This window comes from Castor canadensis, chromosome 3, assembly GCF_047511655.1.
Source record: "Castor canadensis chromosome 3, mCasCan1.hap1v2, whole genome shotgun sequence".
Classification (NCBI taxonomy): Eukaryota; Metazoa; Chordata; class Mammalia; order Rodentia; family Castoridae; genus Castor; species Castor canadensis.
The window spans coordinates 71,236,668-71,262,390 of NC_133388.1; the positions used below are offsets into that span (position 1 = coordinate 71,236,668).

A 25,723-nucleotide genomic window follows, 5' to 3' on the forward strand; every position below is an offset into this window, starting at 1 on the left:
TACCACTGCTAGTAGCTTTTGGACAAAAGTGCTGCTTTTTTCAGCTCAGATAATCTTTTCATTTTTTGGAGAGCACAGACTTAACAGGTGACCCCCCTATCCTTAAATTTGAGATAAACAGCTGATACTCTTTCAAAAGAAGAGTTAACCAGATAACCTGCCTTAAAATGCTGCAGGCCACGTGGTGACCCAACCATAACATAGCACAGGACTTAGCCTGCCTGGAGAAAGAAAGTACATATTTAGAATAAAGAGAAGATATAAGCAATGGAGAAGTTGGTTATATGTTATAGATTATAATAAATGAAAATACCAAGTGCATTTTAAATGATTAATGTATGAAAACTGTCATCGCTTAACTGCGCATTAATCAAGAGAAAATGCACCCTTCCCATAGTGGTTAATGTCGCAGGCTCCTTGTTCAGCTCTGATAATGTGCTTAATAATGCTTAGTATGACAATGAGTTGGGGTAGCTGAAAATTGGATGGTTGCAAATTTTGTGTAGTATTTGGATTAGCATCTTAATCCGTGCCTTGTCAGCCTCATCAGTATACAAGCTATGGAATTTTTCCAAAACTAGCAAAAAATCTGGATACATTTTAAAAAAACTTTTTGTTTTTAAATAAAGAATAGTGACCAAGGTACCTGCTTAAACAAATACTACCAGCATTCATTAGTTAGGATGGTTACATGTGAAAGAAATGATGCCAGATAGTAACAAATCCAAGAGAAGTTTATTATGAAAATGGCACCTGCGGATGAAAAAATTAAGTTACATAAAGACAACCATGTATGTGACATGTATGAGAATCTACAAAAGTATAAAAAGAACCCTGTTGTAAATGAAGTATGTACATTTCTGATTTGCAGCATTATCAATGGTCAATGAAAAAAATGTTTCAAAATAAGCCAGGCACTCAGGAAGTTAGGTCCGGTTAGCTTCACACAAAACAAATGTACCATAGCTGTCGCTTTGTAACGTTTTAATTATTTTTATATATATATCGTAGAGTTGGTAACACTGCTAAGATTTTTACGAACAGAATATCCCTTTCCCCATGATTCAGCTACTTGGCACCAGTCTCCTCATAAAAGTTTTCATATATTTGTACAAGAAATAGTTAAAAACACAGACACAGTCTTCACAGGTAATGAAGTGTTTTTTTTTTTTCATTTTGTAATTTTAAACACTATGGATTTAGACAGCAGCTGTGATTATCTGTTAGTTTAAATCACCAGAAATCATTTTGACACAACACAGAAACATTTATAAAAGAAAAAAACCAGCTGTCTAGCTGTTCTTTGCAGCGGATAGGTGCATTCCTTTGATTGTTCGATAGCTAGAGTAGAGCTTCCAAAATTAATCTTTAAATTTCTCCATCAGCCTTTCTCATCTTCTAAACCTACTGAAATCCTTCAAGTAAGCACACTACTAAAATTCGTGGCATTTAACTTCGTTCTGTTATTATTTCACCATGGCTCGGGCCCAACTCATGGAATCAAAGGTTCTAGAGGAATCCACTTAACACAGTGATATTCTAAGGACAGCCGAGTTACTATATTAGCATTGCACGAATAAACAAATATATATGACAATTCTATATTCCATTACCCCCTCCCATTTTTTTTAAAAAATGTTGGTTGACCTTTGAAATAATTTTCTGTCTCACTGGTAATTGCTTTATATATTGCTCCATCAGCCAACCTGAAAGGAAACCAAAGAAAAGCACCCACTGCTTATAGGTAGAGCACAAGGGACTCTGGGAATGTTAACAACTGAGGCTATGGCATCAATTTATTTAATATATCTGAGCATTATTCTTCAGTGCTTTTTGTTGTACTCCAGAAGACAGAGTCATACCCAGAATTCCATTGTGGGAAAAATGGCTCCATTAACCTTGAGCTAGTTAAGAGTCTTTTTTAAATCTCTGAGAATGAAAAAGATCTGGGGGACAGGGAAGGAAAAGCAGAGGAGGGAAGCAGGGAGACAGGAAAGGGAGGGAGAGCAAGGAGAGGTAGGGACAATATACACTAGCAAAGCAACAGCAGGAATTTCGAAAAGTAAAACAGAGGATCACAGACAGTAGAAGCAGTATAGGGTGACGTTACAGAGGAAGGCCACCACACAAAAACCACTAACCCCCAAGAATCACTGATTCACTAGGACTGCAGGAATGGGACTTTACCACTCCAGACTAGAGATAGAGCACAGAGAAGACAAAGGACAAAACAACTACATTAGCTTAGTATATACTGCATATAGAACACACATTGAAACTGCAATGGGACTGACAGCCAAGGACACGTACACATTGTACACATTACAGTTCTCACATCTGTTATTAGATGCCTTAACAAACAGCTGCCAAAAATGAAGTGGGAGAAGAATTTATACTTGACAGTCATTTGCAGTGTTTGACACCACACTGATTTCTGGCAACGAAGACAAAATAGGATATTTTTTTCTTTTTCTTTTTCCTTTTTTTTCTTTTTTTACTTAATGTGCAGTTTTCAGTTGTAGTTATCTGTCTGAAGCTTATTAACCCATTCTTTACTTGTAAAACTTACTGGTTTCAACCCAGAAATTAGAACCAAAGGGAAATAAATTCCATCAAATCAGTCCCCCCCCATACAACCTTCCTTTTTTTTTTTTAAGCAGGAAGTGAAAAAAAAAAACCCCGAAAACATGTTAAATATTTTTCCTTCTTTTACTCTGAAAGTGTTTTGAAGTTGCAAAATTAGCCTCAGTTAGACTGAGTAAGAAAGAAAGAAAAAAAGCTCAACAAAGGCAGTATGTACCTAAACTGCTCCTCAAATCAGTTTGATTGAGTTTTCCAAAAGCCCCTTTTTAAAAGGGCTTTACTGACCCATTAAATTTAATGTGAGGCTATGTTTGTTAGTTGGGAGGTAAAAACCTTTAAGTCCTGCAGCAAATGTTAATGAGGGCTTTGTCCTAACTAACCAAGGAGACTGCAGCAACGGACTCCAGACCAGGACAGAACACATTTTTTTTGTTGTTGTTGTTTTGTTTTTTCCAAAACCCAGCCCAGGAGCTGCATTTTGTATGACGACATTACAGATTAATAAATGATAGCACCATGGTTTTAGAAATTAAGTTAATGTTTCAGTAATTAACATTTAGTCCAACTTTTTTTTTTTTAAAAAAAACATTCTAGTCACAGGCCAGAAATTAAGTTTAAGAACCCAAATTATTTTTATGTGCAAGTAAGAAAATCTTAAAATCTTAACCATAAAAAGAGAATTAAATTCTGCATAAAATTCTAAAATACTATTCCCCTATTTTTGAAAAGAATTAGGAACAGAAAAACAAACAAAAAACCACCACCCCATTTCATTTGACTTAGTCAAACAGGGCACATTGTTTATGCTTGTCTCTTTCCATCTTGATCATATCAAGATCTGTAGGAAGAAACCCCAATGGTTGTCACTTGAGAAATCTCTTGACCACAAGACTGAGTATTCTATGGCAGAGGCATATACACATTAAAGACATCTTAATAAAGATGCAAAGAAAAGCAAAACAACCCAACACACACCTTAGAAGACAAAATGGCAGGCAACTGGTCACCTGACCCTCTGAAGGCCAAAAAATGAACATGTCTTTACAGGAAAGAATAAGTCGCGTTAAAGAAAGGGGGATGGAATGGGGACCGTCGTGTAGAGAGAGGACGCTAACCTGCTCGAATTCAAAGTGCTAGAATTAAAGGTCGAAACGAAAACGCCGACGATGCCTCCGAGGAGCCCTGTGCATGCGCGCGCGGGCGGCGCCTCAGTCCTCCTTGCGCTCCAGAGTCTGTGCGGCGTGGATGCCGTTGCTGTAGACCGGGAAGGGCAGCGTGGAGAAGAGTCCCTCGGCCGTGGTGAACACGTTGCCGGCGGGCATCTGCGTCAGGCTGGCCGCGCTCACCGCGCCGCCGAACGGTCCCGACATGTTGAGCCGGTGCACGTGGTGGTAGAGCATCTCCATGGGCGTCTTGGGATCCAGGCCAAAGCTGGGGCTGTTAACGTCCACGAAGTTAACAGCGTGCGCGTTGGGCAGCAGGTTGCCCTGCATGGCTAGGGTCACCTCGGCGGGCGCGTAGCGGATGGTGCCGGTGGTGTAGACCCTCTGCGCGGCCGTGCTGGTGGCCGCCAGGGTCCCGGTCACCCGGTGCACCAGCGGCAGCACGACGTTGCCCGCCTGCAACCTCTGCAGCGCCTCCAAGTCCCCAGTGTACAGCAAGGAGTTGGACGCGCTGGGGCCGCCCCCGCTGCCCCCGCCGCCCCCGCCCCCGGGGTGCTTGTCCCGCGGGGACGCCGAGAGCGGGGGCGACAGTGGGTCGGAGGCCACCGGGGCCAAGGCCGTGGTGGCCGCAGCGCTGAACTGAGTCTTGCGGGCGGCCGCGCCGTCGGCGCCGGGCGGGGTGAGGACCGAGTCCGGGATGGCCACGTGCAGGCCCCCGCCGCCCCCGCCGCCCTGCGGGGACGGGAAGTGCTCGGAGCTGGGGGGCTTGGTCATGCTGTAGGGGGACTCGTTTCTGGAGATCTCCCGGTTGGGCGGGTAGTTCCAGATGCTGCTGTCGTTGTCGAAGTTGATGGGTTCCGAGATCTCCGTCTTGATCTTGAGCACTGAGGCACTGTGAGGGGAGGACAGCAGCCGCGGGGGCTCCACCAGGCCGGCGTCCAGGCCGCCGGGGCTCGACGTGCTGGACAGGCGCCGGCGGCTGGCGCTGCCGCCCTTCTGCCGTTTCCGCCTCTTCTTGCGCTTCTGGTGCTTGCTGGAGGCCTGCGCGCCCGCCTCGCCCGCGCTGTCCGAGTCCTTGGCGCTGTCCGACGTGAGCGACTCGCAGTTCTGCAGCCGCGGGTCCGACTCGCTCTCCACGTAGCGCTCCACCTTGATCTGCATCGGGCCCAGCGCGCCGAAGCCGTCCTCCGCCGCCTTGGGGTGCTCAAAGTCCGAGTGCTCGAAGCTGTCGTCGCTGTCGCGGCTGTCCGGGTTGCTGGAGCTGTGGCCGTCATCGTTGCAGTTCATGTCGTTGTCACAAGTGTGGCCAGACTTCTTCCGGTCGGGTTCCGGGTCTTCGCTGTTCTCCGATTGATTGCCCTTCTCGTCGGACTTGGAGTTCTCGTTGTCCTCTGCGTGGGGCCCGCGGCCGCGATGTCAGGGTTGGGGGACAGGTGGGGGAGGGAAGAGACAGAGAGGACACCGCGTTAGCAGGGCCAAACAGGCCTCTCACCGGTGGTTTTTTTTTTTTTTTTTTGGGGGGGGGTGGTGCCGGTGGTGGTGGGGTGCTGTCCCGTGCAAACGATGAGCTGCACCACCTCTGGTTCACTTAAAGTCTGGGCATTCTCTGTTGTGGGTCTAGATTAGTGGGAGCTGGGCCAGCAGATGTGAAAGATGACGTGATGCCATTGCTGCTGCTTCCTGGCCCGTCCTTTGAGTAAACTTCTCTGTCAAGACCCTCAACAGGGAAAACCCAGAACACCTGGGGCAAATGTGGACTCTCAGGCCCCACCTGGACCAGCTGACCCAGAATCAGCATTTCATAAGATCCCTAGATGATTCTTAGGCAGAGATACCCAGAGAGTCAGATTAACCTGGAATAATGTGTCAGGGCCCCAGAAAAATGATGGAATGCTACAGGACTTTTAGAGGTCTGTGCTTCCACTGGAGTATTTGTTCCTTCTTGAAAACCACATTCCCTTTCTAGTAATTATTTTTCTCCATCAAACTTACGGTTCATCATCTGATTGCCTGTATTTATTTGCTTTTATCTCTTTCCCCCATTAGAATATAAGCCCCATGGGGGTAAGGGACTTTTGTTTACTACTATATAAATAAGGGGCAGAGACTATCTATTCTAGAACTTTTGTCATAATAAAGAACTTTCAAATTAATACAGTTTAGGGGACAGGAGAGCAATCTAGATCTACCATGAGTACTTGTCACCTCCTCCTGCCTTCCTGCCTGTGCTTTATGTGCATTCATGTTGACAGCCCTGGACTACAGGTGCCTGATGATAGAAGGCTGGTGGGAGAACCCTAGTTACCTGCCACGTTTTAGGGAGAATTGATTTTTCCCGGTAAACAAAGCCTCAGGACACTGAGGGATGATGTTGACTTTTATGGCTTTCCTGTGTTGGTTTTAGAACCTTGGGCTAGTCATGAACTACTCTGGCCTTCATTTCCCCTTCTGAAGCAGAAGTGGTGAGGTTAGAATAGGTTTAGGAGCTTTTGCAGCTGTCACATTTCATGACTTCTGTGCTCCCTGATGATTGGGAACTGGAGGAAAAGTAAAAGTTTGTATTATTCTTCTGGGCTCCATGTAACTATGCAGGAAGCTTACTTCCCAAATAACGACAAATAGGAGGGCATGGATTTGTTCTGCATACATTCAGAAAATAAGTAGCAGTCTAGCACCCTATTAGAGGCACTTGCTCACACATTGAGTACTCTACTTTAGAGCTCAATCCAGCTTGGCGAGGGGCTGAACATTTGGGGCTCTAACTCACAGACTCTCTTGGAGCTGGCAGAGCTAGCCCTGATACCTGCTTCCAGAAAAGAGGCCCGATCTAGCCATGAGGTTCAGTATGGCTCCTTCTGCAGAGTTAGGGGAGGGCTAAAAACTAATTGCTGAGTCTACCTCTCTGTATGTTTATGTAAGTATATATACATACATATGTATATACTATGTAAATATATACATTTATGTGTGTGTAGTGAATAGGAGACACAGTAATAACCATGTATAAATCTTGATATAAAATTTGGTCACCACCCTTCCCCTTGCATTTCGAAAGGTAAGCTGTAGCTATAGAACATGGGGAAGTAATACCTGTAATACCTGAGGTGTCTTTAGAGTCTGATTCAGAGTCGGATGTCTCAGAGGATTCAGAAGTTTTCTCTGGGAGGTGGGGGAGCTGTGCGATGTCCATAGGTGTGTCCTTGTACTCGGGATTACTGTGGAGGAAAGGAGACATTTGTCAAGAATGTAGGCACTCATTCTGCATGGTTTGCTTTGGACCATTTTCTACCACATTTGCCCCAAACTTCTAGAGTTTAGAAACTTTAGAAGACTAAACAGGAAATCATTTCTCAGCTCTTCATGGGATTTTTTACAGAAGCTTGGATTGCATGTGCCAGGGTACAGGTGCACCCTGCTACAATGATTGAATTCCCAAATCCTGCGTGAAAGCCACTAAAAGCTTTTAAATAATCAGGTACCACTGGGGGCAGGGAACTGTGCTGCTTGACATTCCTCCCAATGTAGCACCTGGGGGTGGGTGGGAGGATGAGAAGTGCTCTTAACCATTCATTCCGTCACCTCCTGGGGTGCCCTACCTTCTGTTGGGTTCCTAATGAGTCCATTGCCTCAGTACCCTTGTCTTGGCCCCTTGATGTAACTTCTCGGCTGTTCAGATGGCTCCAAAGCTACTGGGGAGGGGGGGTGGGGGGAGCCCTCAGAGCCTAAGGATCTGTCAGATGCACAGGTGCACCTTGGGATGCATGGATTATGGCTACTGAACTGTCAACACACCCATTACAATCACATTTTCATCTGTTCATGTGGTGTACACCTGTGGCTTGTTAGCTGGAGATCTGATTGCAGTGGGGAGAATCCCGGTGTGAGAGAGGCCCTAACAGAATGGATCTAACCCCATTTGCACAATATGGTTAATTTTGTTCTATTTTTAATTTTGAAACAAGCCTGTTCGGTCAGTTTGAGCTGTCATCTTCTGGAAAAGTCACTCCTAGGCTGGTCCAATGTATGTGCAAGATAGTCTCCTGTAATCTGAAGGCCCACGGATTGCATCTTGCTTCCAAATGGGAAATGCCACTTCTGTCCTTCCATGATGGCCAGCAGAGACTTACAGCAGGTGATTACTAACTCACTTGCTAACCTCTATTGAAGTGCAATAGCCATATTCGCCATATTAAAGAGTCACTGTTTCAGTAATTACTCTAACACAGCACACATCCCTTGGAGGGTTAATTCGCTAAGACAGATGATCAGGCATTTACCCCTTAGTGTGAATTAGCTTCAGCAGCAATGGTCTCTCCAGATAATCAGATGAAACTAATGGTGGGAAGTGGACTTAGCACTTGGCAGTCTCTGAATATTCTGAGATAAAATATTCCATTTAATGGAATATTCATTCAATTAAATGATACCAGGGAGGAAAGAAGACTGAGGGGCAGAATTTCAGAATGGGGAAGGATGACTCTGGATGGGGCCCAGAAGTGAGGAATTCTGGGCAGGAAGACGTTTTGAAAGGAAGACATTTTGTTATTAGGGATGAACAAAAGCTAAGAATGTGGGAAAGAAAAAGTAAACTTCAATAGTGGGTATTTTACCAAGGTCGCATCCTTTTTCTTGCTGGTTGTCCAGGCTACAGAACAGTATTCTTGGGTGGCTGCCTTGGTAAACTGTAATTTGCAAAAGCTCATAGGCATCCATTTCCTTTAGTTCAGGTGCCATGGGGGTTCAAAGGTTACTTGTCCTCTTAACTCACTGTCTTTTTTTTTTTTTTTTAATCATTCACCACAGTGCAGGTCTTTAGGTCAGCTAAGAAGGTCTATCACATGTGAGGTTGAGACTCTGAAGCCTGAAGATTGCTCTTTGACACCCAAACCATTTCCTTCCTATCCACATGGAACGTGATGGAACAGAATTACCAAGTACTCATGAGCTTGTACCATTTGACTGTAGGCAAATCAATGGTATTGGGCCAAAGGTGTATGGACTGACTTCTCCCTGCCGTTCTTACTCCTTCCATTGGGGATAGAGTGGGAAGTTATGAGGCTGATGAGGTAGTAAGAAGGATTTAGCTAGGTTAAAAAAAAAACTCTCCAGGAATGGGAGTAACAACCATATAGATAACTTCAGTACCCCATGTTAGATCAATACAGGAGACACTCCATAGCCTGTACTGACCTTTCATCAATGTTTAATTCTTTAATAGTAATGGATCTCCTACACCTAACACCATTTTTGCCTAGCAAAAGAATATCAGTGCCATAATACCTTGTTCTGTTTTGTTTGGCACATGAGCTTTTTGTAACTTCTGGTATTACATATTGTGACTTCCACAGACTCTAGGTAAAAGGATCCCTCGATATCAGAACCCTCTTGAACATATCACAACCACAGGGGACAGTTTACATAAAAATCAAGCCTTGCAGAAAGCCCCATTAAGTACACATAGTTTTACCTTTAGAGAGAATTAATAGCAGAAGAGGTCAAAAAAGGAAAAAGAAAGTAGATAAATGAAGACTCTTTTAAGTGGTGCCCATTAAGTCCCTCTCAAGAACAATAATCGTTAGTGTCTGATTGATGTGCTGTTGGAAACGAGCACACTCATGCCTTCAAGTAACCACCAAAGTATGTGAGTCACTGATAGACCAGTGTTTCAACGCCAGGCTTGTTAGTGTCTCAGCTCCATTTGGCTGTCTCCAAGAAAAATGGGTTCAGGTAGTCTCTGTCGAAATTATCAGCCAAAGGGCACTAACTTCCATTCATTAGACCCATTGGAACTTTTCCTGCTCAGACCACACATGGACCCTGCTTGGGAGACTTAAGGACAACAGCAGCCAAAGTCTTGAAAGATGGTGGTGGGAGGAGCCAAGTCAAGCATTGTGATAGCTTTCTGATGGGATTAGTGGAGAACCTTCTAGAAGGCTTACCCCCCAAAACAAACCACCTAGCCTGTTGGTTCATTTTCTGCGTGTTTGAATCTAAAAGCAAAAAGTAGATAGGGAAAGAGAAGGAAAAGGTGTCCCACGCCAGAATTCAGGAAGCAGTTGAGCTGGAACGTATCTATGGATGTAAATTTGAGGATACATTTTAAGAGCAGTAAAACTTGCCTGACTTCATAGAGTAGTAGGTAAAAGAAGACTGTCTTCATTTTTTTAAAAAAATACTGATTATCATTATTCTGGGAAAGCAATTCACTTTGTTTACCCAAACTTGAATGCCTTGGGAATAGAACCCTATGGTGTAGACCAAAGCCACCAAAGGGATGAAATGCAAGAGGAACTTAATGTCCCTTGCCACTTCTCCCCTCGTCTCCTTTTGATTAACTCTCACAAGGGTGGAGTGTGAGTGAAAGCATTTATGGATAAAGAGGCACTTTTTGAATGAGTCAATGACAGGCAAAAGTCTGTGTTCTTTTCCTGGTCTACACATTTGTGAGAAACCCAAAGCAGTTTCTACAGTGGTGCCCAAATGTTGGCAACCCAAGAATTACTGGAAATCTTGTCGCTCTTCCCTGCACTTCTCTTCCAACAATTTGATCTCTTTGAATTTTAAGGAGAGGAGCAGGATTTCCATGAATCTCTGTACCAGTTACTATCAAAAGATAATACTCACAATATGTCAGCTGTTAACCACAGGCTGCATAGTGTGTAACAAATGCAAATAAGACAAAATTAGAAAATATACCTAAGAAGATAATTCACCCAGATGATGTTCTTTTCATTTGCGTTCTTGGCGTTAATAGCTATGGTGGCACTAGACTGTATCCAAATATATCCTCCATTCTTCTGCATCCATCGGTAGTACTTTGTCACACATTGACCCTTATTCAGCACTGGAAAAGAACCAAAACAGAAAGCATTGTGTTAAGACAGGGACCAAGTGATTTTCACCTGTGCAAAACCTCGAGCCTAGAATCAGGAGGTCCTGCACCAAGCTGGGGGTGCTCCATGTGCTTTATGTAGGGTGCCATTAGCAGAAGAGACAAAATCAATAATTCAGTGGAATGGCACCTCTGGAGCAAGGGTTACTGGCATTTGTAGCAAGACTTTATTCTGTTTTGGGCAGCCACTGTGTGAAAGGAAGAATAAAAGGGTTACAAGTCTTTTTGGCTTGCCAAGCACATACTGTGGTTCAGATACTGTCAATGGTTTGACGTCAGATTACAAGAAAGGCAAATCTGTATGGGATTTTTTCATAGCTTCCTTCTGAGATTCTGGACATTTGAATGGTTCCCAAGACGCTTTATCCCTTGCTTTGATCATTTCTAGTAGTGTCTTCCGGTGTCCTTACCCATCTGTTCCTTTGGTCTTGTCTGACCTCATTTATAGTTCTTAGATGAACTAAATTTACACTGGTCAGTCAGGAGAAATTCTGGTGAGAATGCTGAATGTTGGAAGAAAATAAATCCCCCATTTGAGTCAGATAGAAACACTGGCCTAAGGGAGGCACAGAATTGACTTGGCTAGAGCCAAACAGAGTGACAGTTCCACACACACTCTGAAATATGGCCCAAAATGAAGGAACAAGTAAAAACAATCAGTAATGTGAAACACTGCCATTAAATACCCACTGAAAGGGAGCTTTAAAATGCAGATGTTAAAAATGATACTTTAACCAAAATCTTGCCAAGTTGAAATTGATTTGATTTGTATCTGGGTACTCCTGAGCTAGTAAAAGGGGAAAGTGCAGTAAATCATCCCCTGAAATAAAGTGCTATGGATGGGAATGGTTTCAGAAGATGCCGGAAATGTGCACAAGCTGCTGTTAGGACTGGATGCAATCAAGACCATGCCCCCCAAGAGCTCTCCAGCAGGCTGGCCACTAGAGGGCAGTGTGCACTCGTCTACACGGCCTACTTTTGGCATGTCCTTGTCTCCGTCTGCTAAAATGAAAAACCTCTAACTGCTGTAATAAATTTGGCTAAATTAGCTGCTAAATGGTTATCTCAAGTAATATGTATTTGCATTAATCATCTTGCTCTAAACCAGAACAAGCCAGAGTCCTAAAGACGTAGTAAATTCATATTGTCCATTTAATTACGGCTAATAAGTGCTTCATATACAATAGTTTCATGAAGTACATTTTGATTTTTTTTGGGGGGGGTGTGGATGGGTAAAGGGGAGTCACTTTGGAAAAGAGCCGTGTTTTAAGCTGTTGCAACTCTTCTCGACATGAACCGGGCCACTCTTCCTGCCTCTGAAAGTGATCACAAATCAAACCTCCACCATACCGAATCTCTAAGCATACATGCTGTTCTCCAGCTCTTCCTTTTTTCTTGCAATACACTAAATGGGTGGCTGTAAATTTTAATAATTATGTCTTCACTGTGGCTTGAACAAGCCTGGCTTTGACGAGTGTTTCAAATTGTGGCAAGTTTCATTCTGAAGCCACCGCACAGTTTAGGGTATTTTTAAGCTCAGAACTGTCACCCTGTCTTGGCGGTGAGGCTCCTCAGGTAGCATTGTACTCTCCTTTTGTAGGCAATTGTAAGTTCTGCTATTCTGCATGCATGGCTTCCCAGCCTCCAAAACTGAGTGGTGAAGCTGAAAGCAGTAAAATACTAACTCTACCATCCAGCTCTTCTGTCATACCATCATTGCATGCAACAAGATGTGCTTTTATTCAGATCCACTCAACCTGGTGAACTATTACTCGAGGAGTGGTGGATTATGTAATTCTGTCCACTCTTTGCATAGAGAAAACTTCTAGTACTCAACCTGGTTGGCAGTATAATTCTATCTGCTTTTTATCTGAATGAACGAACAATTCCACACTGTTCTAGTATTTTTAACAAAGGCAAAGAGACTAAGAACTATCCTTTTAGAATCACATGAAGAAACATTGAGATGGTAGGGCTGGTCAACTCAGCTGGAAGGGATTCTGGATTGGAATGTGACCCAAAGAAGACAAAAAAAAAAAAAAAGAAAAAGAAAAAAAAATCTCCAGAATACAGAGTACAGAAAGGCTAAAAGAATGAAAGAATTGTAATATCAACTTAAAATTTGCAGAATCAACACAATGGTCATCCTACCTTCTTCCTAAAAATAGTAACAGACAAAATCCCAACTCTGAAAGCTATCCAGGAAAACCTCTGTTTCCTTGGCGGTTTTCAGTCTTTGCTGTAAAAGGAACTGAAAGGCTTATTTGCTAAAGGACTGATACCATGCCATCTTTTTGAGATGAGGGAGGATGACTTGGTCTGCTTAAATGCATCTGTGTTTCCTAAGAAGATACAGACTAATCTGTTAGGGCCCATGAATACAATTACATATGAACACATACAGCCTTCTTTATCAAACCCAAAGTAGGGACCATCTACCAAAGAGAAGGGACCCGAGTGAAAGGCAGCGGGATGAGTTTTGATATAAGGACAGGACCTTAGGAGGATTGAAGAGCAAAGGGCTCCTTGGGGAGACAGGAAGACACAGTACTGCCCTTAGGTTGCTGTGGTGCCAAGATAAAGGTTTAGAGCCCACCGTGGGCTTTGGAGAAGATAAGTTTGAGATAGCTCATAACTGTTCAGAATTTTAAAAGGGGAAATATTTTATTATGGTCTTAGATTATGACTTTGCCCTGGAGATGAGTGTTTTCTGAATGAGACCCCCTACCCCGACACACATGGGGCATCGGGAATCTAGATGGCACATAATTTAGCTCCCTTGAAAGCGTGAAATGTTGACCAAAAGACTAACCAAGTTGTTTTTGTTTTTGAGGTCTCATCAAGAGCTAATAATGGAGTTTTACTTCTTTTAAAATGAACAGGAATATTTTTTGCTTATGAATTCCAGAATATAAATTTATGACTTTGGGATGAAGCTTATTTCTTGAAAAAAAAAATCATCAAATCAGTTGGGCCATTCCAGCTGTGCCAGAGGCAGGATCTGACAGCTTTTCCTGAACTCATGTGGTCCTAATCAGCTCAAGAAGAAAAGCCACCTTGGTGCCAGTTTGAAAGAGATTTTTAGTGGTAATAAATTAGAAAACTTGAAAAGCACACACAAAAAACTTTTTTGTTTCTCTTTAATCTAGTGGCTGATGTTTTTATTTTCAAGTTTTAGGTTTAGACAGCAGACAGAAATGAGGGAATGTGTGTGTCAGTCAATTTGGAAAACCAGAAATAAGCACAATGAAGTTAGTTGATATGGCAATCTTTAAAAACAGTTAATTGTCCCTTGAAAAGAGATAGATACTCATTAAACCAATGGGCCTAGGTAAATTCATAACCATGTACACAAACTATAAAGGGAAGGAAGCAGGGGAAAAACGCATGTGTAAGTTATATTTCTACTGTCACAGAAGACAGGCTGAGCACTTCCAACATGTAGTCTGGCATTTTCTCACTTGTTTATTCTAAAGTTGTCTTTCAGCTGTCCAAAATTCATGGGTTGAGCAGCCTGTGTGCCATGAGTACCTCCTAACATCTCTAGAGTCATGCCCTTAAAGGGTGTGTGATAGGAATTAGTTTTTATTTAAGGAGCTAAAAGAATTGAAATGGCCTCTACTAGATTTCACAAAGTAAACATAAAAAACATAGGGAGGATAAATAAGTGTTCACAAGTTCCCTCAGAATCTTGAATGGTCTAGACATGACTATGAATACCTCTGCTACCTGATTGCTTGCTTTCAGCTGTTCATGCTCTAAGGGAAACCAAGATGCTGTGATAACATATCTCACCCCCAAGCTGAAGGTGCCTTAGAATTACAAACTGTGCTGTTCAGAGGACAGAGGTGACCTTCCACTTGAGAGAAGAAAACAGGACAGACAAAGAGACACTGAACTTCCCTGGTTGAGCTGTGCCAGCCCTGTTCACCAGACAATTAGGGGGCCATGAGTAAGTGTCTGGCTTTTAATCAAACACTTCCCCCTTTCACTGTGAAGGGAGTGGCAACTACAGTTCAATTGAAAGAAATTGCAAAGTACTTGCATTTTAGAACATGACCTTTTACATCAAATTATACACCCCCCACACTCCCCTAAAAAAAAGACAAGATGCTAAGTTTATTGAATATTCTTTGAAAATGTCACCTGTTCTCTTGGTTCAAGCTTAGTGGTTGACACACAAGAGATGCTATGGTTGTAGGGAGTAATTGCCCCATGAACCCTTTGCTGCACACCCATGGTCCTGCGCACAGATACCAACAGTTTTCCTTGGGAAAACTTGGTCCACAGACCTGGACTGATGACTGAAAGGACATAAAGGAAGCCAGTGTCTGTGGATGAAGATAATTCTGTTAGTAAATCAAAACAAATCAGTACAAGTTTGCCTTCAGAAATATGAAGAAAAAAAGAGAACATGGTCTCTTCCTGTTGGGCTGTTCTAGAAAATCAAAGCCAAAGAGTCTAAATAGTGAGTTAGTTGTGCCTCACAAAGGAGGGAGCAGTCGGATGCAGTCTGAAGAGGAGATGAAGAACACATATCAAAGCGGTCATTTAGTAAAGTATCTCACAAAAGGACATTTTAGTGGTTTGCATATGCATTAAAAAGCTGCAATACTTGGTGCATTCAGGTAAGTATAGAATAAATAGGAAGTGGTGAGCTCATCGGAGCTGCCACACTTCACATTCACACAGCCGAACAAAGCGCTTCATTATTGTCATGGCAATAGGAGGGCATCTGCAGCGCCATTCACCCTCTCGAGGCGTCTTCTTCAATGGCTGTGGGGCACAAAGAGTGGTGCCTTCTGCAGGAGCTCAGAAGTGGCTTCTGAATGCGCTGAAGAGTGTGTGTGTGTGTGTGTGTGTAACGGGGTTGTGCTAGAATCACACTTTCTACTAATACCACAGTTGGGTGCTTAGCTGTGGCCACTCATTCTCTTTCTACATTCACAAAACTGGCAGATGAAACATGAAAAAGAATACTGACTCTTTAATCTCTGCCTTTCCACCTAAGGCCCAAGGCAGGCTGACAGGGAACTTCATTCTGGAAACAGACTTTTTTTTTTCCCCTCTCGTTCTTTCTTTCTCTCTCTTTTTTTAAATTCTGGATTATTTTTCCTTTGCTTTTGAAAACTGTGGGCTATAGGGGAATGAACCTGACATAGACTTAAAACAAGAACAAGTTTCTTTATCTAAAAAGTTATAGTCCTTGATGCTTACAGGAAGGTCATTTTCAAAACCCACAGGAGAAACGGTATTGTAGCCAGACACTGCATTAAGTGCTTTATTTACTTGCAGGAGAGACAGTTTTTCATTTAGAATTGCTCCTAGGATCAAGTGAGGCTTTGATGCTGGGTACACTTTCTTATAGATTTTGCAATTAGTGAGCTAGATGTCTTAAATGGCAGGCATCCACAAATTGGTTTTTAGGTTCTTTTTTTTACTTTGGAAATCCTATGTGTTGAGGAAGAATATTTGGTAAAGTTGGATGATATTTAATACTTAATGTGAGTTACGAGCTTAAGGACAAAAGACCTGTGGATGTTCTGTGAATGACTATGCATCATCTATGGATTTTTCCCCTAATACACTAATGACAGGCCCTGCTTGAACTCCTATCTGTGTGATTTACAACCTCAGAAGAGGTTTTGTCCTATACCACTGCCAATTGGTAGATTTTTATTAACTGTTAATATTGAATCATGCAGAAAACTTTTCATTGATTTAGAACATGTCAATTTGTTACGTTGAAAAAATAAATCCCACTTTTCTTCTTCATGGTAATGTACTGAATTGGCGTCTAAGGCTTTTAAACACTGATATATCGGTATCATGTTCTAGGATGGAAAGAATCAAAGTAATTGTTGGCCCGGGTGACATCTGAGAACTCAGAGTTTTTTTTTGAGCTGTCTTCAGTCCTACCAGGAAGTTTCAGTACTACTCATTCCTGCCCTTCTCAACCTACAATCATTAAATACAGTATTTTTAAAGCCCCCATACCTTTCTTATATGAAATAGATACTTTTTTTTCTTGGCAGTACTGGGGTTTGAACTGAAGGCCTCACACTTGCTAGGCAGGCACTCTGCCACTTGAGCCACTCTGCCAACCCCCCCTCCCCCACTGCCCACATTTCTTTTGGCAGGATTTACTACGTAAAGGACCCGCAGTGAGCTCTTCAGCATGGAGTTAGGGATGACTAAGGACTAGAGAATGGGGAAGTAGGAGATTGCTCCAGTCACCCAGTGAGAGTATTTTCAGTGTCAACTCTGTGCCAGGCACTAGGGGAAATCATAGTAGACAAAATCTATCTTGGTCTACCCTTCTACTATAGTCCCAATCAGTCATGAGAATTTCTAGTGGTTGGTTTAGCCTTGGAATACAATGAAATACTGGGAGAGTCACTACTGTGGGAGGTGGTAAAGGTTTCTTCACTCTGAAAATAGGGATTTAACTCTACTTGCCTTTGAATGGGAGACAGGGACTGATCAGTCTGTTTCACTAATAAATTTGTAATAGTGGCCACTGGGTGGAAAATGGTATATACGCCTACGAGAGCCCATGGAGTCTGACCTGGGCTGGGTACATACTTCACCTCCCTGTAAAAATTAAGAGTATTAAACTATTGAACTGTCAAGCTGATTGGGCTAGAGGGGGAGGTGTAAAACAGCAAAAGGGATGGAGCTCTTACAAGAGCTGTATTTTATATCTCCTGTGGACCTCTGTGCAGTCCTTTTGTTTGAGTTTACTGAACATCTGTAAGAGGTGAGGCACAGATTCACAGAAACTAGTGTTTTGTAAAGGCAAGGCTATTTTAAGAAGTTTAGATAAATTCCATTTCTTCCTGTTTTGCAGATTTTCAGAAATCCAAGTACTTACTGGTGATTTCTCCCATGCGGCAGTCGTTGGCTATCCACTGACTGAAAACTGCCATTTCCTTCCAGATAACAGAACTCTAATTTATGTTACAGTTCTTTTATGTTTTATGGCCTTCTCCAACGTGCCAACGGGATAAACCTTGATTATTTAAAACAGAAATAGTAATTCCATCCTTTTGCCACTGTGTGGCTTAAGTTTGGGAAAGATGAAATACTGGATGAAGGCTCACAAGGGGCCTTCTCTCAAAAATGAAGATAAAATAGTGATTGACCATTTCCTGAGGAATTGTCTTGTGAGGAATTGATTGGTGGGAGCTATGGTTGCCTTGATCATGAAAAGTAAGTTAAGACAATTACAAAGAAAGTTTAAGTCATTTTTACTTGGGGTTTCTGTTACTTGTAATGAGATTTAGCTGATATACTCTACCAAAAATTCCAGGAAGCCAGAGAGGATGTGGGTGTTCTTAAAGAGACTGGAGTAACCTGATCATTAGTTAACCCCACATTTATGGAAAACTGTTAACACCAAAAATGTGCTGCCCATTTGGATTAAAAGATGTTTGAGGTTTTTTTTTGAGATATGTGGGACATTGTTGATATTTCAAGGTTAACTAAAAACAATTTACACAAGATTGAGATGGCATTATAAGAAGTGATGGAGTTGATTCTATTTTGGTTAAAATGGATGACTTAGAAGTATTGATTTTTTTTTTCTGATCATGCCTTTTAAGAGTAATGGGTTATTTTTTTTGGTCAAATATAAGTTTTAAAGAAAGTACAATAAAAAACAATGACCCATGAAAATGTTAATAAGGAATAAGAATCTGTGAGAGAATTGAATTTATTGGTCAAATCAAAGTTCTGGCTTAGTCTCTGGGGAGAAAGAAAAGATTCTGTTTTTGTATTTCATGTCACTCCCACATTCTTTTTCCAACCTGAAGTGCCCTTGATACCCCTCCGTATCTCCTGCTAGCCTGGCTTCTTGCCATCCTCTTTCAAGTCCATGCTAAATGTGCCTCCTAAGGGGCTTCTCCATCCTCTCCTTGGTTGCCCTCCTCTCTGGTGTTTCTGTGTTTTGTTTATACATCTTAATAGTCTTCATTTTATGCTACATATTCAGAATTGGCTGTTTCTCTGCTATCATGTAAGTTCCTTGACAGTAGAGGGTACAACTTAGTTATTCTTAAATCTCATAGCAATGCCACAAGGCATTTGTATAGTAAGTATTCAGAAATGTTACGTGAACTCGAACATGGAGAGCATCATTGCTTATATTCATACATGCAGTAAAATATGCATAGAAAAATATTGACGGGGTGGGGAGACACACCAAAGTTCTTTTTTTCTTCTTAAGTTTGATATTACTGCTTTTACTACTGTGTTAACTTCCTCCACTGATAGTTAAAACTTTATATTTTACAAAGAAGTGTGTGGCTTAAGTAGTCGAGTACTTGCTTAGCCAGGGCAAGGCCCTGAGTTCAAACCCCAGTACTGGTAGAAAAGAAGCTTATTAAGTAACTACTCATTTTATTTGAACACTGATTAGATACCCTCGGAGCCAATTCACTACTCACATTTTACTATTATTAGTAGAATTCATCCAAATCCAAGGAAAGCCAACTCTTTAAGGTGGGTAGATACTCTTTGTAATATAGTGCCTTCTAAATAGTGCAATGGCTGGGCATGGTGGCTCACGCTTGTAATCCCAGCACTTGGGAGGCAGAAGCAGAAGGATCTTGAGTTTGAGGCTAGGCTGGGCCACACAGCAAGTTTGAAGCCATCCTGGGCTATGAGACTGTCTCGGTAACAACAAAACAACAACAAAAACCAAAACAAAACAAAACAATGCAATCTTTAGCATGAATGCAGTCTCTGGGAATCTAACTTGCTAACTGCAGATTCTGGTGTAGTAAGTTCTTTTTATTTATTTATTTTTATTTTATTCATATGTGCATACAATGTTTGGGTCATTTCTTATAAGCCTGCATTTCTATGAGCTCCTGGGTGATGTCAATACTGCTATCCCAGACCATTGTTTAACAAGTAGAACAGGCACTCAGCTGGTGGTTGGGCCCTCTTGTTGGTCTCTGTTCTTGCCTGCCCATGGACTTGAAAAGCCAAAATAAGCACTTGCCATAAAAGAAAAACACAAAATAATATTACTCATTCAGTCCTGCACGATAGCCTAGCTTATCTTGCTCCTAGGGACAGTGTTTTCAGCTAATGGACAGGCACAGTGTAGGCTGACTTGGCTTCAGAAGAAAGGCAGACATGGTATCCATTAAATGCATTTTCTTCCATGAAAATTTTCATATAAGGAAGAAAGGAAAAAGTCCAGTCAGTGACCAGGTTGTCATAAAATCCCTGAAGACTGACCTAGAAGCAGAGCTAAGATCAGAAACCAGCACAAAGCCCCCTGTGCGATGTGCATTTGGCTCACCCATCAAACTTTATTCCTTCCTTCTTCCCTCACTTGCAGCTTTCTTCCCTGTGCACTATGGCTGCATACCCAAATCAACAATTAAATTCCCCCTTTGTTTGTGTGGCAGATGACAAATGCATGGAGGACATCTTGTGTTGCCTAGGCAGGCAGGGCACTTACTTTGATTGATGCTTGGTTGTGGAAAAAAAAAAATGAGCTGGGAAGGAATTACAATGGAGGGCCCACAGACTGGAAGGGGATATACTAATTAGTCCTGCATTAAGCAGTCTGCTTGCATTTGGCTATGAGACGCCTTCAGGAGGGAGGTATAGGGGTTATTGATGCAAAACAGCATGGAATGTATTATGCCAGGTAGCTGTGTATTCATGTTGTTAAGAAATATATTAAGAAATAAATACTTTGGCTACTGTATTTTTTAAAAACACCACTCCCGAGTATATTGGTTGGCTGTGATTTTTACCATTTTACCTGGAAGTCCTCCTTTCTCTCTAAAGTAACTCCTCCAGAGTTTTCTCATCCTGGGTAAGGCCCCCTAAGGAGGGAAAACTGCCACAGCATCTACACACTGTGTCTCCTTTTCTCTGAAATCCCACAGCTGCAGAACTGTGAGCTTTGCTGGTGGAGACACTGTGACAAGGACAGAGGAAGTTCCCCCAGGCCACTCTTAAAGGTTTTAGAGAGTTGTACTGATTTGACCCAGGAGGAACCCTAAGGATGTGTCAAGACAAATTCGGCTCTGATTATAGACAAAGGCCTAGAGTAAGTGGGAATACAGAGAAATGCAACGCATACATCTGTGTTTGGTTTAGCATTCTATTTTTGAGTTCTAGGCAGAGATAAAGGTGTAGATGGTTGTGCTGAAACCTGTCTCATAATTCAAGGGTGACACAGATGCTCTGGGTAACTGGAGATTGTTACTCTAGGGGACATGACTGGTCATGTCCAGGTCACTGTTTACCTGGGCAGAGGAAGACAAGGATGACAGAGAGAGAGAGAGAGAGACAGAGAGAGGTGCCCAAATAATTACTAACTTGAGTGGTTTAAAATTCAGAACTTGAAATGCTTGATTTGATCAATTTGATCTGAAGAACCAATGAAATTGGGTTTAAAGAAATCCCAGAGCTTTTTTTGTCACAGTGGGAAAGAAGGGGCCCCTGAAATTCCCTTGGTTTTAGAATCCCAGTATAAGGTCACTCACCCACCATATTGGTGTCAACAATGTGACTCTTTATGTTGAAATCCAGTGAACTGCCAGCCATGTCAAGTTAGCCCTATGGGAGAGTAGATGGTCCCATGTTCGTGGTTTGGTTTATCAGAGTTGTCAAATCTTATGCAGCTTCCATGAGTTTCCTTTATTTTTCTTATTCTAGAGATTTACAGATGGATTTATAGATGCTTAAGCTGGGAAAATGATATCCATGATAAAGACAGTATTTTGAGTTATCAAAGATTAGTGAGTCTTTTTTTCTTGAAGTTTTACCCATAACACAGAGCCTAAGACAGATATCAAAATATCTAAGTATGATCAGATGTCTAAAACCTGTCTTTCAGAGACAGAACCAGGAATTGTGCCAATAGCTCTGGGAAGAAAAGCTAAATAGTTAATGTGGTTTATTTTTTAACCAGCCCTTTGTTTTAGAATTCTATCTTATTCTTGAACTGATCCTATGTCACCATGACCTTCTCCTGCCAAGACAGCACAGTTGAGGCATCCTTCAGTGATAGCCTAGGGCTTTGGACAGGCAAGATGCCGTGCTGGCTTTTTGCCTTTTCTTCCAGTGTTTACACAACCAAGACTTATTACATGCTCTGTCATTTTGTTACTGGGCTAGCTCTGGTTTGAGAATTAGGTAAACATCAGACATTCCATCACACAATTTTAGACCCAATCTTACTTTATAATGATGCTAATGTTTATTGTACAAAGCAAGATGCATTTGTATATTTTAGCATTTTATTTGAGTCACAGAATGCAAAACCTGACATTGGAATCAGTTTTATTTTGTGTGTGTGTGTGTGTGTGTGTGTGTGTGTGTGTGTGTGTGTGTGTGATTGAAGATGTTAAGCACTACAAGAACACTGAAATTTCAATCTGATTAGGATCAAAATTCTTCAGGATCAAAACACTCCTTTTCCTCCCCCTACAGTTTTACTAATTGTGTGCTACTTGACATTGTGGAGTTATTTCACAGCATGATAGCTAAATATGTGAAGTGTATTTTACTGTGCAGAATTATCAGCTTATTCTATTTGTTTTTCATGTGTTTAAGGTTATTAAAAGAACTCAAAATGAGAAGTCATGTGTATGAGGTAAAAGTGAACTCAATCATTGTTAGTAGGCTAAATCATAAAGCAATAGCCAGTATGTCAATATCAAGTAATGAAAAAAATCATAGATTTTGAAAGCATACTGTCTCTGTTTATTACTTGGCAAGTTACCAGAAAAATTAGGAGAACTGCACAATTGTGAATGGCAGAGTAGTTTATTTTCAGCACTCTCAAATTATTCTGGCTACTGAAAACGAGACAATAGTGGATGGGAAAGAATGAAACAAACGTATTTGTTGGAGACCTGTGCTTTGTGGTAAGAAATGAACTGTCCTTGCTCACTGTTCCTGAGGAACTGTGTTTGTTCAAGCTGTAAATCAATTCCTAGAGAGATAGCATGACGTTTTCCAAATAACAACTGTGGGTGACAAGGTTCTTCTTGGTCAGCATTAGGTTTCTGAATGTAGACCTTAATTAAGACTCCAAAATGAGAAAACATCCCTGCCCCCCACCCACACATAGTCTATGAGGGTGTCCAGAAAAGAATATATTCATTTCAAAGTCTAGATCTTTCTCCTGTATTGCTCCAAAAAATATATCTATGGCTGCCTTTAAAATCCTGAGTTTTCTCCATTTTCTCTAAATTCTCAGCAACAAAGAACCTGATGTTTCTTTTCAGGAAACAGCATCATTTTTCCCCCAATTAATTGAAGAGCCATCTGCTTCTGTGATACACGACACCCACTCATTCTTAGCAACAAGTGTGTTCCTGAAATCCCTGGTGTGTAATATCAAGGCACGTGCTCAGTGCTGGGAGTAGAATGTCAGGGAGAGCAGCCTTGCAGGCAGGCTCTGCCCAGAGACCCACTCTATACAGAATTTGACATTGAATTTTGTCCCATGTCAGTGTTGCTAATGCAGAGTTAAAAACACAATACAAGATGCTCAAACTTTGAGACTTTGGCTAGCTTAATCTCTGCTATGCTTTTGAAGATGTGAGTTTAAAGTGAGCAAATGTTTGCAAAGGACAGGAAAGATCTGAAATCGCTCTCCTCACCCATGACAAGAAGGGGCAGAGGGACACATACAAAGACTCCTGCTGGTGTTTACTGCAGAAAACCTTCAACTTTGAACTATACCATTTCATTTGTGGCACCTTGCACGTATTTAAAAATCAGACTTCAGGACCTTCTAGGAATGTAGCTGGTAGAGCTCTGGTCTTTCGGGAACAGTCTGTTGCATGGTCATAAAAAAGGTGTTCCAGGCAGAAGAGGGTCCTTCCTGAGTGGTCCACCAGATCAGTGCTCTTGTCAGACCCCTTCCATTCATAGTATAAACATCCCAGGGGACTTTGAGAAAAAACTGCCTGGTGATGCTGATTGTGAATGGACACAATGCTGATGTATGGACCCAATGATGCTAGTCCTGCTTGCTTATATGCCACCAAAGGTCCCTTGGAGTTCAGCCCAAGGGTGAGGAGCTGGGAGCAAAGCTCAAAAAGCAGAGTTTTTTTTGTTTTTTGTTTTTTTTCAGGAGTCAAGGGCTGAAGGTAACTATTCCTCGGAATAACCCTTTTTCCCAGAAATACATAGAAAAGACACTGCTGCTGAGAGCTGCTATGTCCAGGTTGTCCCTGCCCCTGGGCTTTCCCTCTCACCTGTTTTGTGGCTAGTCAAGTCAGCATTTTTATGAGGCTCTAGCCTATTTGAACTTGTCTTCTCCCATGTATAGTTTGAAACTGCAACCACAAATTTCAAAGTGGAAGTTGCTCTCTAGAAAATGAAAGGGTCAAGGAAGCACTTAAGAGAGAGGTCCCTCAACCACTTCACAGGAGAGAAAGCATGAGAGACCGTGAAATGCTGGATGAACACCTAAAGATCCAGCAATTTTTCTGGGCCTGAGGTCCAACTTTCAATCTAATGCCAACACCAGTTGAAATGATTTATGTCTCACTTTTTCTCACTGCACGCTGACAGTCATCTCAAATGTATACAGGAGGAATGAAGGGACAATTCAGCACAGAACCAAACAAGCATCAGAGAGAGAGAGAGAGACAGATGGTACCAGCCCAGGTTACAAACCCACACAGGTACTTACAGTCCAGGTGACTATGCCTGATGCCTTCCACGTCTTCGGCATGGATGAAGTGATAGCATCTTTTCCCTACGATGTCTACAGGAGTCAGATCCATGTAATCACTAATCCTACGAAGGGAGGAACACAAAGCGTGGGACTTAGAAAGGAGCAAAATAGAGACACTGCCAAATGACTCATGAAAATGATTTATGGACACATTTTCATCATGCCAGGTGCTTGTGAGGGTGTGGCACTTTAAGGGAACACCCTCCTTAAAGAAGAATTTTTCAAAATTAGGGATTGTGCTAGATCAAGTAATTTCTGCTTAAATAATTAGATAGGTTCTTCTTTTCTTCTTTTTTTTTGGCATTAGAAGGCACATTTTAGACAGAATAATTCCATAAAATTGTTGAGAAGCAGTAACAATGCAAGATCCTCATTACAGGCCAAGATAATTCAAGGTTACATAATAAAATAAAAACATGTTATGTTTATACCAAATGATTAGAGACACCTTTCATTTAAACAGATTGGTCTTCTATTGGATATTTCCATGAAAAAGGGCTTCAACTGCTTCTTGGCACAGAGTCCAAATTGGCATTTCAAGGGATATAATTTAAATGCTGAGACCTACAGATGCCTGGGGGTATTATCTTTTTTAGTCTTAGTCATTTGGGAGCTCCGCTTTCACTCCTGGCTCTTTTAACTGGTACTTTGTGGTAGATTCCACACAGAAACTTTTAAACCATTTCAGCAGCTCTTCCAGGCTTCACAGTGTGTGTGTGTAAGCCCTGTCACTGATTGTCCAGACGTCAATGTCCTCGGGCAGAGCACAGAAAAATAGAACCCAAATTGGAAAACATGTTGGGGGAATCTGCCTGCTTTCCACAAACATGTTGAAATGCTTATTACTTCTGTATCACCAAGTACAGATTCATTTTGGTTGAGTTCAAAATAGAATATATGCATATCTTGTCTTCTTTAAATTTATGCTCTTTACTGTCCCCATTTTTTTTTTTAAGATTTATGACATGTGGCCTATTCAAATATGAAGTAAATCTTTTAAAATGACACCTTTAAGAAACACATGAGATTATTGTTGGGGAGTTAATCTGGCAACTATGGCAGGGAAGTAGGAAAAAAACCAACCAAAATACTATGGAATAGAATTAAAATATACTATTCAGTGAGTGGATTTTCAATGTCAAGTAATTTAAAAAACACCTTTGGCCAAGCTAGAATTCTTAGTAAGGTAAGATTAATTGGGGAAATAAAAAGAAGTATTTTCTAAGAATTCCATGGTTTTGTGATACAAAACAGATTAGTTGGTATTAAAACCATTAGCCTGTTTTCCAAGTGCAGTTTTTACCCCCTTTTCTGCAAATGAAGGAGCAAGGATGTCATTAAAAGACCTGGTTGGTGTTT

General features: G+C 41.7%; 1 protein-coding gene across 21 annotated transcripts in view; it reads right to left on the reverse strand.

The window, feature by feature from the left end:
• Window positions 1-713: 713 nt before the first annotated feature.
• The window catches only part of Npas3 (neuronal PAS domain protein 3), an 869,823-nt gene continuing 844,813 nt past the window's right edge, over window positions 714-25,723 (reverse strand). For 17 of the 21 annotated variants that reach the window (XM_074068167.1, XM_074068174.1, XM_074068168.1 and 14 more), the window contains 4 exons: window positions 24,320-24,426; window positions 10,443-10,590; window positions 6,837-6,961; window positions 714-5,137 (listed from right to left, as the gene is read on the reverse strand). In XM_074068167.1, coding sequence (XP_073924268.1) covers window positions 3,792-5,137; window positions 6,837-6,961; window positions 10,443-10,590; window positions 24,320-24,426 — 1,726 coding nt within the window. In that variant the 3' untranslated portion in view covers window positions 714-3,791. The remainder of the gene's footprint in view (window positions 5,138-6,836; window positions 6,962-10,442; window positions 10,591-24,319; window positions 24,427-25,723) is intronic. The other 4 variants (XM_074068169.1, XM_074068172.1, XM_074068177.1 and 1 more) reach the window with 1 other exon arrangement.